The 14,866-nt window shown below is 33.5% G+C and overlaps 1 protein-coding gene across 1 annotated transcript; it reads left to right on the plus strand.

Moving 5' to 3' along the window:
- The first annotated feature begins 263 nt into the window (after positions 1-263).
- Positions 264-13,208, plus strand: LOC105345790 (coiled-coil domain-containing protein 177). The gene is made up of 17 exons (XM_011454087.4): positions 264-403; positions 2,609-2,733; positions 3,019-3,133; positions 3,222-3,377; positions 4,256-4,358; positions 4,874-4,951; positions 5,603-5,780; positions 6,079-6,264; positions 6,777-6,896; positions 7,451-7,504; positions 7,875-8,000; positions 8,494-8,567; positions 9,297-9,404; positions 10,133-10,235; positions 10,700-10,809; positions 11,109-11,217; positions 12,134-13,208. The coding sequence occupies exons 1-17, from the start codon at positions 370-372 to the stop codon at positions 12,278-12,280; spliced, it is 1,926 nt and encodes a 641-aa protein (XP_011452389.3). The 5' UTR covers positions 264-369; the 3' UTR covers positions 12,281-13,208.
- The last annotated feature ends 1,658 nt before the right edge of the window (positions 13,209-14,866 follow it).

Raw genomic sequence — 14,866 nt, forward strand, 5'->3', positions numbered from 1 at the left:
TTGAAATAAACATGATGTTTTTGTATGCTGATCAGTATTTGCTTGAAATACCGTAAATTTTTTTCTGTAGGTGCAAATTTCGCATTTTCATTCCAAAAATATGTAATTTTGACGGTTTTAGCGATTTCTTCTGACTATTTTTATTGTTGTTTTTAAATTTTGTTTTCTTTTTTTATTTCATTTTTTTTCCAGCCCACTTCGAATTCGCGAATGAAAACGGAAATGCAAACTCTTATCGAAGTCGGTTTTTAACAAGCGTTTTACCGACACTGAATTGATGTTTACGAATGGCGGCGCTTTGAAAGATATCGCAAAGTGTGCAATGATTTAATCTTGTGTTTTGCAGATAAACAAACAGAAGCATAAAAAATGACAACATACGACGAATTTTTTGATACTGAAAGTAAGTTTTAAGTTTTTCGTCCTTATTTAAATTATGTTATTAGATTATGAATATGTGGACAAGTAAAATAGAAAACATGCACCGACAGGTCTTTAGGCAGAAGTCACACATAAGATCAGAACCTTCTTAAGTTTTAAAACCATTATAGTACCATAAAATTTCAGCGTTTAAACAATTTGTTACTTATGGTTCTTACGTACAAGCGGTTTATCAATTTAAAAATTCTACAGATCTAGCTACCTACTGTGTATACCTGTGTATTTTCGCTGCAAAAATAAAAAGATGAAAACAAAATAATCATGGTATATCTTTTAGGATATTCAAATTTATTTAATAGTTATTTGCTTTTTGTAATTATGTAGATGCAGAGCTGTTTCTGTATTTGGTTATTGTGTTTTCAATTAACAAGTAGTGCTCAAACGAATACCATAAATCAGTGTTCGAATATTCGAGAGTGCTTTTTGATTCGTATTCGAATATTTGTAGATGTCGTCGACAAGGTATTAAGCATATTTGATAGTTTGTATTAATATGTGGGTGTATGTGTAGACTGTTTAAACACGTCAATTCGAAGTTGACACTTAATGCATGAGTATCCGTTCAATTAGGTGCGCATTCAATTTTTATGCAAATAATAAATAAATTTGTTATACTTTCATGTTAAATACTGAAATCTGATTGGTTTAGACGCAGTTCATAATTTTTTCTATTACCCTCAGTGTTAGCAACGCACTTAGCAACGGGTAACATTAAAAATTGTTACATGCGCGAAAATTATGCGCGTACAGTTCGCCGTAGAATTCACGTTATTCCTATGTAAAAGCAGTTCAGTTTTCTTTTAAAATTGAGACATTCAGTATAACAAAATAAATAGTGCCTGTTTGGGAGGATAACAGTTGAAATTGACACCCCTCGAAAACCATTGTCAACCTCCGCTTCTCGTCGGTTGACAATGGTTTTCTCGGGGTGTCAATTTCAACTGTTACCCTCCCAAACAGGCACTATTTATATAATACTTAATTTGTTTTTTGATTTCCATCAACTACAATCAAAAGATTTATTACTTCTTTAATAATATACTGCAGTCCTGACTTCTGTATGAGACCGATACATAATTTCGTAAGTCATTCCAAATATTTCTGCCATGTTTGATATAGTATTAAAAAGAAAACCAATAACACTCATAATTCCGGAAATGTTCTGTTTATTTAAAAAAAAAAAATTATATCAAGGTAACTTTTAAAAACAAACTTTCGATGTACCTTTCGATATTAACTCTCTGTAGCTCACACTCATTCAAACTTTTAAGCAAATTATTTCTTCATCGTCTTTTATGAATTGAAAAATCCACAATGTTTGTCTCCGTTCCATGTAAACCCTGCTTTTACTTTCAATGTAAACAAGCATGGCGGAAGAGTCTATTACTGGGTTAAGTAATAGACTCTACCAAGCATTGCAGTCATAGATGGCTTTGTCTTTACTTTCATTCAGAGTAAAATGTTTCCAGCTTTTCTTCCATCGTAACGAAATAAAACGATGCTGCATAGTTTACAGTGCTTAATATGGATGTCAAACGTGATCAAATATTCGAATGCTAAATAGACATTCGAATATTAGAAATTTACTATTCATTCGTGAATATTCGAACATTCGTTTCAGCACTGAAAATAATTCAAATGTTTGTAATCTTACAGACCAGAGACATAAATAACAGAGATTGGCAACTCTGCCATTAGCGTGTTTTGTTGTTAAAAAATGGTATGGGACCAACCTTACTTTGAGAACTACATTAAGTAAACTGAGATAATGATCTTTTAAAAACCAAAAGAATATTGTTTTAATGAATAGTGTGCATAGGTTTTAGACATTTTTAAACAAAAAATTTAAAAATATTGAGATTAATATATAGAAAATAAATTGGCCAGTTATAAAACATCGGCGAAATCTGGGACGACGGGTAGCGAACTTCCTCCTAAAACTCCTCTTTTAATATTGTTTATATGACATAAACTCATGAAAATATACTATTTTGAATGTTTTGGTAATAGGTTTTAGCTGTTTATATTTCGATAGAAAGATATACTGATTTAAACTGGGAACACTTTACAATAGGGACAGCGGGATTTCGCGAGATTTCGATCAGTTGCCAATCTCTCTTATTTATGTCTCTGTACAAACTGATATTTTTAAAAAATTTATTTGCAGAGAATGGAAGTGCATCCGCTCCTCAGATAAACCTATTCAACTTCGAGGATCCTAAATTTGAGGATAGTAAATATGTCCTAACAAGCCCAAGGTCTCTAGAAGCTTGTGCTAGAGTTGGTGTAAAGGTATTATACATTTATTACTGACAGTATGAACAGGGAATTGCACAGTGATTTTTATGAATAGCTCATGATTATATCTATTTAATCATTTTAATGTAAATGTGTCAATGTAATAAGATGTTTGCTTCACCAAAAGAGAAGATTATTTATCCCATTTGTATCTGATCTACTAAAACTTCAATGTATATTAGATTTTGTTGTTTTTGACAATCAAAGTTTTAAGTTTTGATACCAATGGACAAGTGGTTTGTTCAGTGTATATGCACTACTGTATGTTTTTTTCTACAGCCAGTGAATCTGTTGTACAAACCGTTATCAGATTTTCAAGAAGAACTTTTACCTCAAGACATTCCCCTTAGAACAATCTACAATGTTTATGATGAACATGAGCATGACAGACAAAGTAAGACTCATTGCTTAAACAGTTATTAAAGTATGAATGCAAGTGTATTTCATTATGAAAACACTTATTTTGTCCACAAATTATTCAGGAAAATTACGGCTCTGCAGGAATGAGAGAAATAAGATTGAAATTGCTCCTCCAAGCAAGAAATCTGCAAAAAAAGGAAGTGGAAAGTCTCAAGTGACAAGAACCCGGTCCGCGCGATCCCCCTCAGCACGTGGCCGACTAACTCGGACCCTGTCAGGTATTGTTGTACTGAAGCAGTGACTAAAAGGCTTTATTTGTTTCCTTACAAAGCTTTTCGTTGGATTAAAGTTTACTGTGGTTTCATTAATATTCAAGGGTATCAATTTTCAGGATAAAGTGAAAATCACAGTTTCAAGGAATAGAAATTGCACTTCGCTGAACATATAATTTCGTGGATCAACTTAACAACGAAATCCACGAAAATTGGTATTCAATGAATATTGATGAAACCACAGTAGTTAATGAAATGAAAAAAAAAACCTTACTTTTTATGTAAATACATGAAGGTAATTATAAAATAAAAGGTAACAAGTAATAGACATCGCTCTATACATGGAATGAATTTCAATTCATTAATAACTGCATGGTTGCCACCTGCATGTTTTATTATGCAGCAATCTGATTAAAATCAGGTCCTCGATGCTCCCGTTTTAATGAAGTGTTGCTACGAGGTACATCACTAAAACGGGAGCACAAGGATCTGATTTTAATCAGATTGATTATGCAGCCATTTACCGGTATAGTGAACAAATATATAGTTAAAACAATTTTGTACCAACCAAACGAAGGCATGCAAGCAGCTCAATTGTGAACTGGGCCACTAAAAATTATATTGCAGAATCTAACAATTCATCAGTGTGCTTGTTTCATTAAATGATGGAAGGTATTGCAAAAAGAATATCAAGTTGTACCAATTCAATCTGCTTATTGATACAACAGGGTCACTGGGTCAGTGTTACAAATGCACTGATATTAAGAGTTAATTAAAAAGAATGAATGACTATAAATTATCTCATGCACCTCTTCGTAATATTCATGAGATTGTCAATTAATAAGAGGTTTCTATAAAATAGCTTTGATATTTGGAATTTGTAGATGAAGGCCTGAATAAAAGTAAGAGCAGTCTGCAGAGAAGTAGAACGGCCTGGTCAACCTCAGTGGGACACAAGAGGGTCACCCCCAATGAACTCAATCACAGGTAAATGCTACTATGCTGTACCTGTAAAGTTTCTCATAATCATCATACATGTAGTTCTACATAGATAGTTAAGATTTCCCAGGATTTTGGATGAGGTTGAAAAAAAAATGAATTGAGATCTTGCTTGTCCTGAATTATTCAATGAAGTGTAAACACCACATTATTGGAGTAAAACAAAAATGCCTGTTGTCCCAGTTAGAATTAAAGGGAATGCTACTTGAAGTCACTTTAAATGTATGTGATGAAAGATACAGGCTACCAGAGAAATTTTACACATAACCTTTACCTATCAGATGCAGTATTCAATCACATGTACTTTTAAATACTTACCGGTAATGATTTTAGTGTATTTCCAGTTTTATGACACACCTGTAGAATTGGTGAATCACGGAACTTTTCTGTTTAGATTAAAAACACAATATTGTAATTTTGAAATCATAGATTTTAAATGATACCCCTGTAACACTTTACAATGAATGTAAGATAATCCTTATACATGTATATGTCTTTTACAGAATGTCAGAGCTTCATGAAGAAAGTATGAAGTTAAGAAATGAACTCCTGTCTAGAAAAGAGAGACCTAAATCAGCTCGGTAAATTGTGTTTCCACGCTCCAGCTTAACTAATGTAGAACTGTTTATTAAAAGAATGAATTTAAAGATAAAACTCTTGAATAAATCATTGTGGATAAAAAATAAACCATGTCAAGAGTTAATATCCATTGAAAAGGTAAAGATAGGGAAGATATTGGTTCCACATGATTTACTTGTATGTTAGGTCTACAGTATTTGATATAAATTCCATCTGTAAAGTACCCTCCATGGCCAATTTAAAATGTTTTATAACTTTGAGAAAATTATATTACAAAAAGTTGTGAGTTTAAAAAATTTACATGTACTACTTTATTTTTAACACGTTACCATTATAACTTAGGACAAATTTTTTAAAGTCAGGAAGTACTGATGGATGAAAATCTGATCAACTTTAGAATTAAGTTCTTGATTGTTCAATCTTGGTCTCATCTAATGTTCATAATACTTAAATTCATTGCAAGTCATGACATACACTGTAGATCACAGTTTTTCTAGACAATATACAACACCAGAACACTCTTACTATCAAAAAGTACTGACACCCTGAATCAGTGGGTAGGACTTGGTCCTTTAAAAATTTAAACATATTGCACTTCAAAATTTTACAGTGCAGACTAGAACCAAACGACATAATGTAATCTCTGTTTATAGGGCCGCCAAGAAGTCGTCATCCTTGAGGAGAAGTAAGAGTGCCTCCAACCTGTCCTTGTCTGCCAGCTCCTTGCTGAACAAGAGCTCCATAAGAGAGGCTCGGCCAATAGAAAACTCGAAACTCAGGAAAACCCTCAGTAAATCACAAGACCTCTCCAACATTACAGCCACTCCCAGGGTACGTGAACAAACTCATAAGTTGAAGTAATTCTGGTCATAATGATTGGCTTAACGTTGATGCTGTATGAAATATGTTGTCTATATCACAATATTACCTGTGTAAAAATAAGAGCAAGTATCAGTAGGAATTTCATGTCTAATTTACTTCAGAACATCAATGATTTCTGAAATTTTGAGGATTTTATTCATTTTGAGTTGTTAATGAGGAGTTTGGGTAAAAACTTAACTTTTTGGTGTTTTTATACCACCTTAATTTTCATGTACAGATATCTGTGACATACATTTTTTATCTGCAGGACCAGAGAATTTTAGAATTGATGATGATGAAAGGTGAAGGTGAGATTTCAGCGAACCGTGACCGTTTCGTGGCTGACCTGGCCTGGGGGGAACAGAGGAAGCTGGAGGAAGAGGTCAAGGTCAGAACAGAGATGAAAAGGAGGCAGATGTTGGCGGAAGAGAACCGGATCAGAGACATGAAAAAGGTCGGTAAACAAACAAGATGAGATTAAGTCTAAACATTGTTGATGCTTTAGATTTGAGTGAAAAAATGTGTTGTGATACAACTGCCATGCAATTCATTCTAGATTATTTTCAGTTTCAGTCAGCCATAAATTCTTTATAAAACATAATCCAATGGCATGATTAGTTAGTATCTGTCAAATATCATTCAGTAAAATTCACGACATTTTTTTACATTTAAAATGGAGGCAGACATAACCATGCCAACTAATTTGTATTTGCAAAGTGCAATTGATATCTTCAGTGTCAAACCATTGGGGACAGATACCGATATACCAAGACATCAGAGACATATTATGCAAATTTTGGATATAAAACATGATTCTCAAATTAAGATAGTTGCTTAATTAGATGTCTGCTGTGTAATAGTGGGTTTAGGCAATGCTTAATTAATAGCTTGTGTGTTAAATAAACATATTATATGTAATAATACAATCAATTTTGAAATCTGTATTAAATATTTCTAATAAAACAGAAACAGATGGACAAAAGAAGAAAGAAAGAAGAAGAGAAATGGAAAGAGAGTGTTAATAAAAGCCTACAGAGCAGCATGCATGGCTGGGAGAGGCGGTCACAGACTCAGCTCAGAATGAGGGTAGGTGTACCTGTGTATACATGTACTTATATCTGGTGTAAGGTTAATAGCATGGGTTCTAAAGAGTGAGGTTTATATGTTAATCTGTATATACCCAGCTCAGTATTAAGGGTACTGTAGATTCCCTATTTTACGCGAGTACCTAATTTCGAGATTCTGTCATAATGCTTCAAATGGTGAAAATATAAAATTGCAAACACCAATTTTTTTTATCATATTCCCTGATAGTTTACATCTCTCCGAAAAATTAAAGCGAGGTTTTAAAATCTGCGAGATGTGCTTCTCGTGATTTTAGGCGGATATTAATTCCTCTCGTTTAATAAGGAATTTACAGTATGTGTATCTGTATATATATCTGTAATAGGTGTGACAAAATAATGAGACAGAGCTCAGAATGAGGGTATGTGTACCTGTACATGTGTATACCTGTAAAAGGTGAAACAAAATCAAATCAATAAAACAGAGTTTAAAATGAGAGTATGTGACAATATTAATCTGAAGAAAAAAAAAACCAAATTCTTTGTTTTAAATTTTACACCACTTTTGAACTTCAGGACCTGCAGCTGTCAGAGAAGAAAGAAAAGGAAGATCTGCGGAAGAGACTCCAGGTAAAAGCTAGAAGACTAAATGAAAGAAAAAAGTGGTGGCACCAAAAGTGGGGGGGGGGTGTTTGTTTATAATATACAGATTCCAAAATATTAAACTTAGATTTGAAGAAAATTTTGGAAGACATGACAGTTTTTGGATGGTTTTAATTAAAATTACCACAAATAAAAGTGAAAAGGATTCAAATAAAAGATTCAGAATTAAGAATGAAAGAAGTCATATTTACACAATTAAATTTTGCATTTACAGTTTATTTGTAATAATGCATGCATTGAAAGATAACTGTGCTGGGAAGATGAATATTTTTAGCGAGCTATATTCAGTTATCTCCCCATTCTCCTACATTGTATCATTGAATATTATTTAATGTAGGAAACCAACAAAACTTTTTTGTCGAGAGATGAGGAGGAAATGAGGGATCTCATACGAATGAAAAGTGAGAGTGATCTGAGGTCAGCTTCTCAGAAAAAAGAAAATCGTCTTCTGCAAGAAACCATGGTAACTATGTGCCTAATTCTCTGTACAATTAAGCATTCTATTGTAGTGATATTGTAAACCTACTTTATTCCTATGGGAGAAATGTCTGTGGCATTGGTGTGTATTTGTCAGAAAAAAAACCACTGCAAATAAAGGGTACATCTTCATGGTTTGAATTCTTATTTGTGAAGCCTCAGTCACAAACATTGGTGGTCAGGAATTAGTTTGACAGCTTGGTAGTTGGTTTGTGAAATAGAGAAGTGGAAAGTTTTAAAATGTATTTTGCAGTATTTAGCTTTACACATTCAAACTTGCTGTATCATGATGTTTCACATTCTTTATAATTAATTAAATACTAGTAATCTGTTCATTATCCTGTCATCATACGTTTATCACATAAGCAGTTTGAAGTCTAATATTGTATCATTTTTAGATTTCGATCATAGATATCTGCTTAAGATAGTCTTCACTTTTATGCAATTTGAAGAAAAGGTTTGTAAATATTTTTTTTCAGCGAAAACTTTTGGAGGACCGAAGTAAGAGAGAATTATTTGAGCAGCGACAAAGGGAACTAGAAAAGTTAACAGAGTACGTATCTTATCTTTCCTTTATGAAGTCCTTGATTTTAAAATTCTCAAACTTAATATAAACTTTCAGCAAGAAAAGGACATTAAGAGAGCAGAAATAGATTTTTTTTTTAAAAACAACAATTAAAAGAAAAGCAATTTATTGAGTAGAAATGAATAATATAAATTATTGAAAAAATCTGGATGAGTGATTTCTACTGGATGTCTGTTTTGAATGTATTGATCATGGGACATTAAGTCACATGAGATTTGTGTGTGACCAGGGTACACTGAGTAACTTGAGATTTGTGTGAGACCAGGGTACATTGAGTAACTTGAGATTTGTGTGAGACCAGGGTACATTGAGTAACGTGAGATTTGTGTGAGACCAGGGTACATTGCGTAACTTGAGATTTGTGGGTGACCAGGGTACATTGAGTAATGTGAGATTTGTGTGAGACCAGGGTACATTGAGTAACTTGAGATTTGTGTGAGACCAGGGTTCATTGAGTAACTTGAGATTTGTGTGAGAGCAGGGTACATTGAGTAACTTGAGATTTGTGGGTGACCAGGGTACATTGAGTAATGTGAGATTTGTGGGTGACCAGGGAACATTGAGTAACTTGAGATTTGTGTGAGACCAGGATACATTGAGTAACCTGAGATTTGTGTGAGACCAGGGTACATTGAGTAACTTGAGAATTGTGTGAGACCAGGGTACATTGAGTAACTAGAGATTTGTGTGTGACAGGGAGGAGGAGGAGGGGCTCCGTGCCAGCATCAACAAGAAACACATACACGCCTCCTACAACCACCAACAGGCCATAGAGAGGCGGGAAAAGGAACTCAATCTCAGCAGGTCAGTAAGGAGCTCAATCTCAGCAGGTCAGTAAGAAACTCAATCTCAGCAGGTCAGAAAGGAACTCAATCTCAGCAGGTCAGTAAGGAACTCAATCTTATCAGGTCAATAAGAAACTCAATCTTATCAGGTCAGTAAGAAACTCAATCTCAGCAGGTCATAAGGATTCAACCTTAGCAGGTCTGTGTTTACACTGTAGACTGAAGCAGAAGTACATCATCCAAATAAAACTTCACATAACTTGTTTTTTTCCCCCCATGAATTGAAACATCCACTGGTTAAAAATAAATTTTTATCATGATTTCAAAATGATTTGGACTTTTTTCATTGAATTTTGTGTTTGTTTGTTCATGTTCAATGTTCATGTTGTTCATGTTCAATGTTTCCTCTGAAAACCGCGAATTGCTCAGGTTATTGACAAATTACACAAACTGTTTATAAAACTTATAAATAGGGTTAAAATATGAATTCGAATGTGACGTTTCCTAACTATAATACAAGTAAATAAATACCTGTGAAACAGAGCCATTTCTTATCAAACGATGTAAAATTTACCATTAAAAATTTGCCATGAAAAACAGAGCAATTTCTTATCAAACGATGTAAAATTTACCATTAAAAATTTGCCATGAAATTATGACAGTAAAGATGTGATATATTATTTGAAATTAGATAGACATAGTTTTCTGAACAAAGTTTTCTGAACAAAGCTCTAATTTTGTGGTTAGAATGGAGCGGGAGAAGAAATCTCTGCAGGCCCAGCTTGCTCAGCAGAAACTGGAGGAGGAGATGGAGGAATGGAGATCTTCAATTACAGACCACAGGAAAATGGTGAGAGTCTCCAATGGTCTCCAAAAACAGGGCAACACCAATTTTTATTTTTGATACTGTAAAAGCATCATTTGGGTGCAATTAACATTCTGGTATGCCAGATGTGATCTTGAATTATGATTAAAATATATAAAATCTGTCAGTGAACTTGGTGAAAATGCTAATTTTGGTATGCACTAATTTTTAAATTAGAATACTCTCTTTAGATCATGTTCTTTTATTAAAATATTCTCTGAGGATCAATCTAGTAAATAAATTTAGAAACAGAGGCATTTAACTGAATTGTTTTTCCATTATCTGAAAAAAACATTTGGGTGCTTTTGAAAAATATTTACAGGCATCATTATCTAGTATGGAAAATAAAATAGGGAATTTAATCCATAACTGGAAGTATTGCATGAAATCCATATTGTATATTTATTTCATGGCAAACAAAGTTAATCCTCAGTGGGTGCTTTTAATAGGCAGAGGAGCATGCATCAGAAATAGTTGCCAGGAAGATGGAAGTGAAAGTGAAACAAGCAAAGGAGGTACGGGAGGAGAAAGAGCAGCATCTCCGAGAGAAGCTGAAACAGTAAGGACATTTACCATGGATCACGGCTATTTTAGGCACTGTCATTTTGCAGAAGCTTTAGAGCTGTAAACTAAAAATGATGTATTTAAATTTCACCGATTTCATTTCAAAATTTATACTTGTGTTTTTTTTCATTGTCTGAAATACATGTAATTAAAAAAGTTTCCACAAAAACTTTCTTCACAGTCCTCGGGTGCTAGTGAGCAAAAATGGAATTAGATACTCATGGAATATGTTTTCTCAATATGTGTGAAATTTGAATTATTCTCAAATAATGGTATTTTAAATATCTACAACAGAATTGAAAAAGAAGAAAGGTTGAGGAAAAGAGAGGTTGAAGATGATATCCTCCTGAAAGAACAGCGAGCACGAAGCCTAGAACTGGACAAAAGTGTTACTATTCAAAAGGTTAGCTCCACAATGAGTACCATAGTATGTAGTATTTTCTGTATCTTTATCATTGTATGGTCCTATTTTATTTCGAAGATTTTGCACTATTTTTCCTACATTTGTATATACCTGGTAGTTCATCCAGATATTCAGATTGTAGTGATGTTTTTTCAAGGGAAATGGGTCTTACCTAATTTTTAATGTCTTAAGTATCACAGTAATAACATGGGGGTGTAATGAACTTGAATTTTCTTCTACAATCATATAAGAATTACGGTAAAAACCCAGAAACACCCCTAGAAATTTTAGGATATTCATCAAACGATAAATGTATACACTGTCTTGTAAAAATAAGATTTTGAATGCTCCATCTTTTTATTTTAGTTATAAGTAAGTATGTACATATCAATGTCCTTTGTTATACTTGTATTTTCAATTTTTGACTTGATATTGAAGGAATTTAATTTTTTATGTTCTATATTTGTTCATTTGTTGATTGATCCTTCCTTATTTATTTCTGTGATCATAAACTATAAGTGTATGTTAGTTTTTTAGAAGTCTAGAACAACTTCTCTGGAAAGTATTTTTTTGATAATTATATACATTTGATGAATTGCTCAGCAATACACTTGTGGCTATTTCTGTTTTAACAATGTAGACAAGGCCTGAGAAAATAAATCTTTAAATTCTGAGGCCAAAGTTTTCAAAGTATTATTCAATAAGCAGGTATTTCATATCTATCATAATAAGATTTGCAAGGGAAATAACTAGATCAGATTGAAAATTTTGAAAAATAAGTTACATTCCCTTTACTACATGTTTATGGCAAAAAAAGTAATTAGTGTGGCTGCATTTGATCAGATGCAAGAGTGTCTTATAACCAGCACATTTTGGCTACAGGGTCTGTGTGTAATGTCCATGTTGTGTTTTACAGTGCAGAGAGGTGGCTCACCAGTCCCAAGTCCTGAGGAACAGCCTGAGGGAGAAGTACGGCGGCGAGAGCTTCGACAAGAAAGTTCAAAAGGTCAACCTCTACAACAAACTAAACCTTGGCAATTACGTCTCACAGAGGAAAGCCTGAGTCACCCAGGGAATGGACCAATAGACTGACAAGGAATAAGTCTCCATCAGAGCCAATGTCAGCACCTGTATTTAATACAAAAAGGACTGTAGATTGTACATTCCAAAGCAAAAAAAAACAAATTGCAAATTTAGTCTGTGATATTTGTCTTGTATTCAGAAATTTTATGATTGCATTTAATTTAGGTATGGACTTGAATATCTTTATTTTTTTTTAAAACATTGTGAAAAATTGTTTAAATTTGTTACCAAGTGGGTTATTTTTATATGTGGATTTTTGAAGGGTTGGGGGTGTGTATAAAAGAATGTTTGAATTTTTATTTGCATGCAATGCAATGCAGTATGAACTTTACAAAAAGTCAAAGTCAGCGTTGTTTGTTTGGTACTTGATGTTACTTTTATTTGTGTCTATATGCAAGTAATAATCTCCCCCCGAGATTTTTGTCATCATTACAATGAAATCGAGCAATGGTTCTACACTGATTTATGATGATGTTTGTGCATTTATACAACACTTTATACAGTATCTGTGAACAGTACTAGCATCTGTGATGCAATATTTATTCACTCAATGAACTGAGTCGGAGACAAATATCTATAAAAAGGAAGTGAAATACTTGTATAAAGCATTGGACTTTAGACTTACATGTACATGGAAATGTGTTAGATATATAATAGACTAGGTAATTTATTTCAAATATAATTATACTGAATGTTCCTGTGGATGAGATTTTGTGAGTGTTGTATGCATGTCACTAATATTATTTGGAATGGATCTGGCCAGTCTGAAAAGGACGGATGATTTGATCTTATAGTTGTCATACAAGTTAAATCTTCTTAGTGTTTAGTTTGAATAGGACATTCTCTTACCGACATTGTACTTTCCATATTTATGGTCATTTGTTAGATAAAGAACATTGAATATTTTATCTCGGAATTTTCACTTTTTCGTTATTTCATTATTTACCAAGAAATAATGTCTTTTTTACAGTTTTACAAGTCAAAGAGCAGGTTTATTAACAAAGGAAAGAAAACAATAACTCTCCTTGATTTTTTACTTTGGTATTGACACCTAAGTGTACTTACATGGAGAGGCAAATGAGTTGAAATGACAATTTTGAAATGATGTTTCAATCCGCAAGACTCAAAGCATGCAGATCTAGATCTGGACCATTCCTCACACACCAGAAAATTTAAACTTTGATGCAAATATTATCAAAGTAAGTCTCAGGACCCAAACCCTACCCCCAATTTGTTTTATTTACTAAATCTGATTAAACTACTGTACATTGATTTTACTGCTGACGGTACATAGTTAACTGTTGTTTATCAACCCTTTCACCTTTTAGCTGTACTCCATGAACTTAAATAAGGAATAAGGAATCATTCTTTGAGTATTATGAGATGATAATTTCGGTCGGGGCGTGATCAAATCCAATAAAGCCCTAAGGGCTTTATGATAGATTTGATCACACCCCGACCGAAATTATCATCTCATAATATTCAAAGAATGATTCCTTATTAGTTATATTTATATGATATTAAGCCATCGTACGATTATATATTTAAATATTAATAAGCAAACCCCGCTGGCGCCTCGATTTGGCGTCCTTTGTATTATGGGTTACATTTGTATATAGTACAAAATCGATCCGTTGTGTTATCACAGGCAAAGACACTGGAAAATGTAAATATTAATATATAGTATACGGGCGACGGCCAGTCCATACTAAACCTAAAAGTTTTACTTTTCAGGGAATGATCTACATTTGCGTGTAGTGTATACCTAAAAATTTAACCCCACCCACCTTTGAATTGAACAGAGTACATTAATTCTTGATATAAAACAACGATTTTTACTCTTTAGAAAATAAATTACGAAAATCAGTTGTTGTGGATGAACTTGTCAATATATCAGATAACATTGACATCAGTTGCTCTTATGTCCAAATATCAGGTCTCTACTGTGAAAGAAAGAGGGAAGAGATGAAGATGTACATATATTTAGGGAGTTTTGATCTGATGATTGCTCTTTATCAAATTATTCTGTGTATTTAACGCAAACCCTGTCATTCATTATGTGTAGCATTGTCAAGTAATGGGGGGGGGGGGGGCATGGGGTATGTGCGCCTGCTCACTTCTTTCAGTTACACAATAATAATCATATATGATTTCACTCTTTTCGGGGTTTTTTTAAAGATGGAAGTAAAAATTTAACTAATAAGAGTAATCACAACGTTGCTACACGTCTTGTGTACAATATATGTATAAAGTGTCCAACCCGAAATATACTACGATATTACGTGTGAAAACGTGTAGAATGAACGGATCCGTCATCAACCAGTATAAAAAATACGCATAAAATGTAAATATGAAACGAAGACTACGCAGTGCTTGCTCTGTGACCACTGGTTGCCTGCGGACAGACGCTTGCTGTTCCTGAAGCTAAGAGAGGGCAGGGATCGGGGATACCCGCGGAGAAATTTCTCCTAACATATACTCATGTCAGTGACCTTCCAAGAAGCTGGCACGTAGTATGATTAGTTACGAAATGATTTATCAATAATGTGATTCACTTTTTCAGGGT

This window comes from Magallana gigas, chromosome 10 (genome assembly GCF_963853765.1).
Source record: "Magallana gigas chromosome 10, xbMagGiga1.1, whole genome shotgun sequence".
NCBI lineage: Eukaryota > Metazoa > Mollusca > Bivalvia > Ostreida > Ostreidae > Magallana > Magallana gigas.

Bases quoted from the DNA above. Each gene is read 5' to 3' on its own strand.
- LOC105345790 (XM_011454087.4), top strand. From the start codon at position 370: ATGACAACATACGACGAATTTTTTGATACTGAAA. The intron at 8,001-8,493 runs GTAACTATGTGC...ATTTTTTTTCAG, and splicing joins GTCTTCTGCAAGAAACCATG to CGAAAACTTTTGGAGGACCG. The intron at 11,218-12,133 runs GTTAGCTCCACA...TGTGTTTTACAG, and splicing joins AAAGTGTTACTATTCAAAAG to TGCAGAGAGGTGGCTCACCA.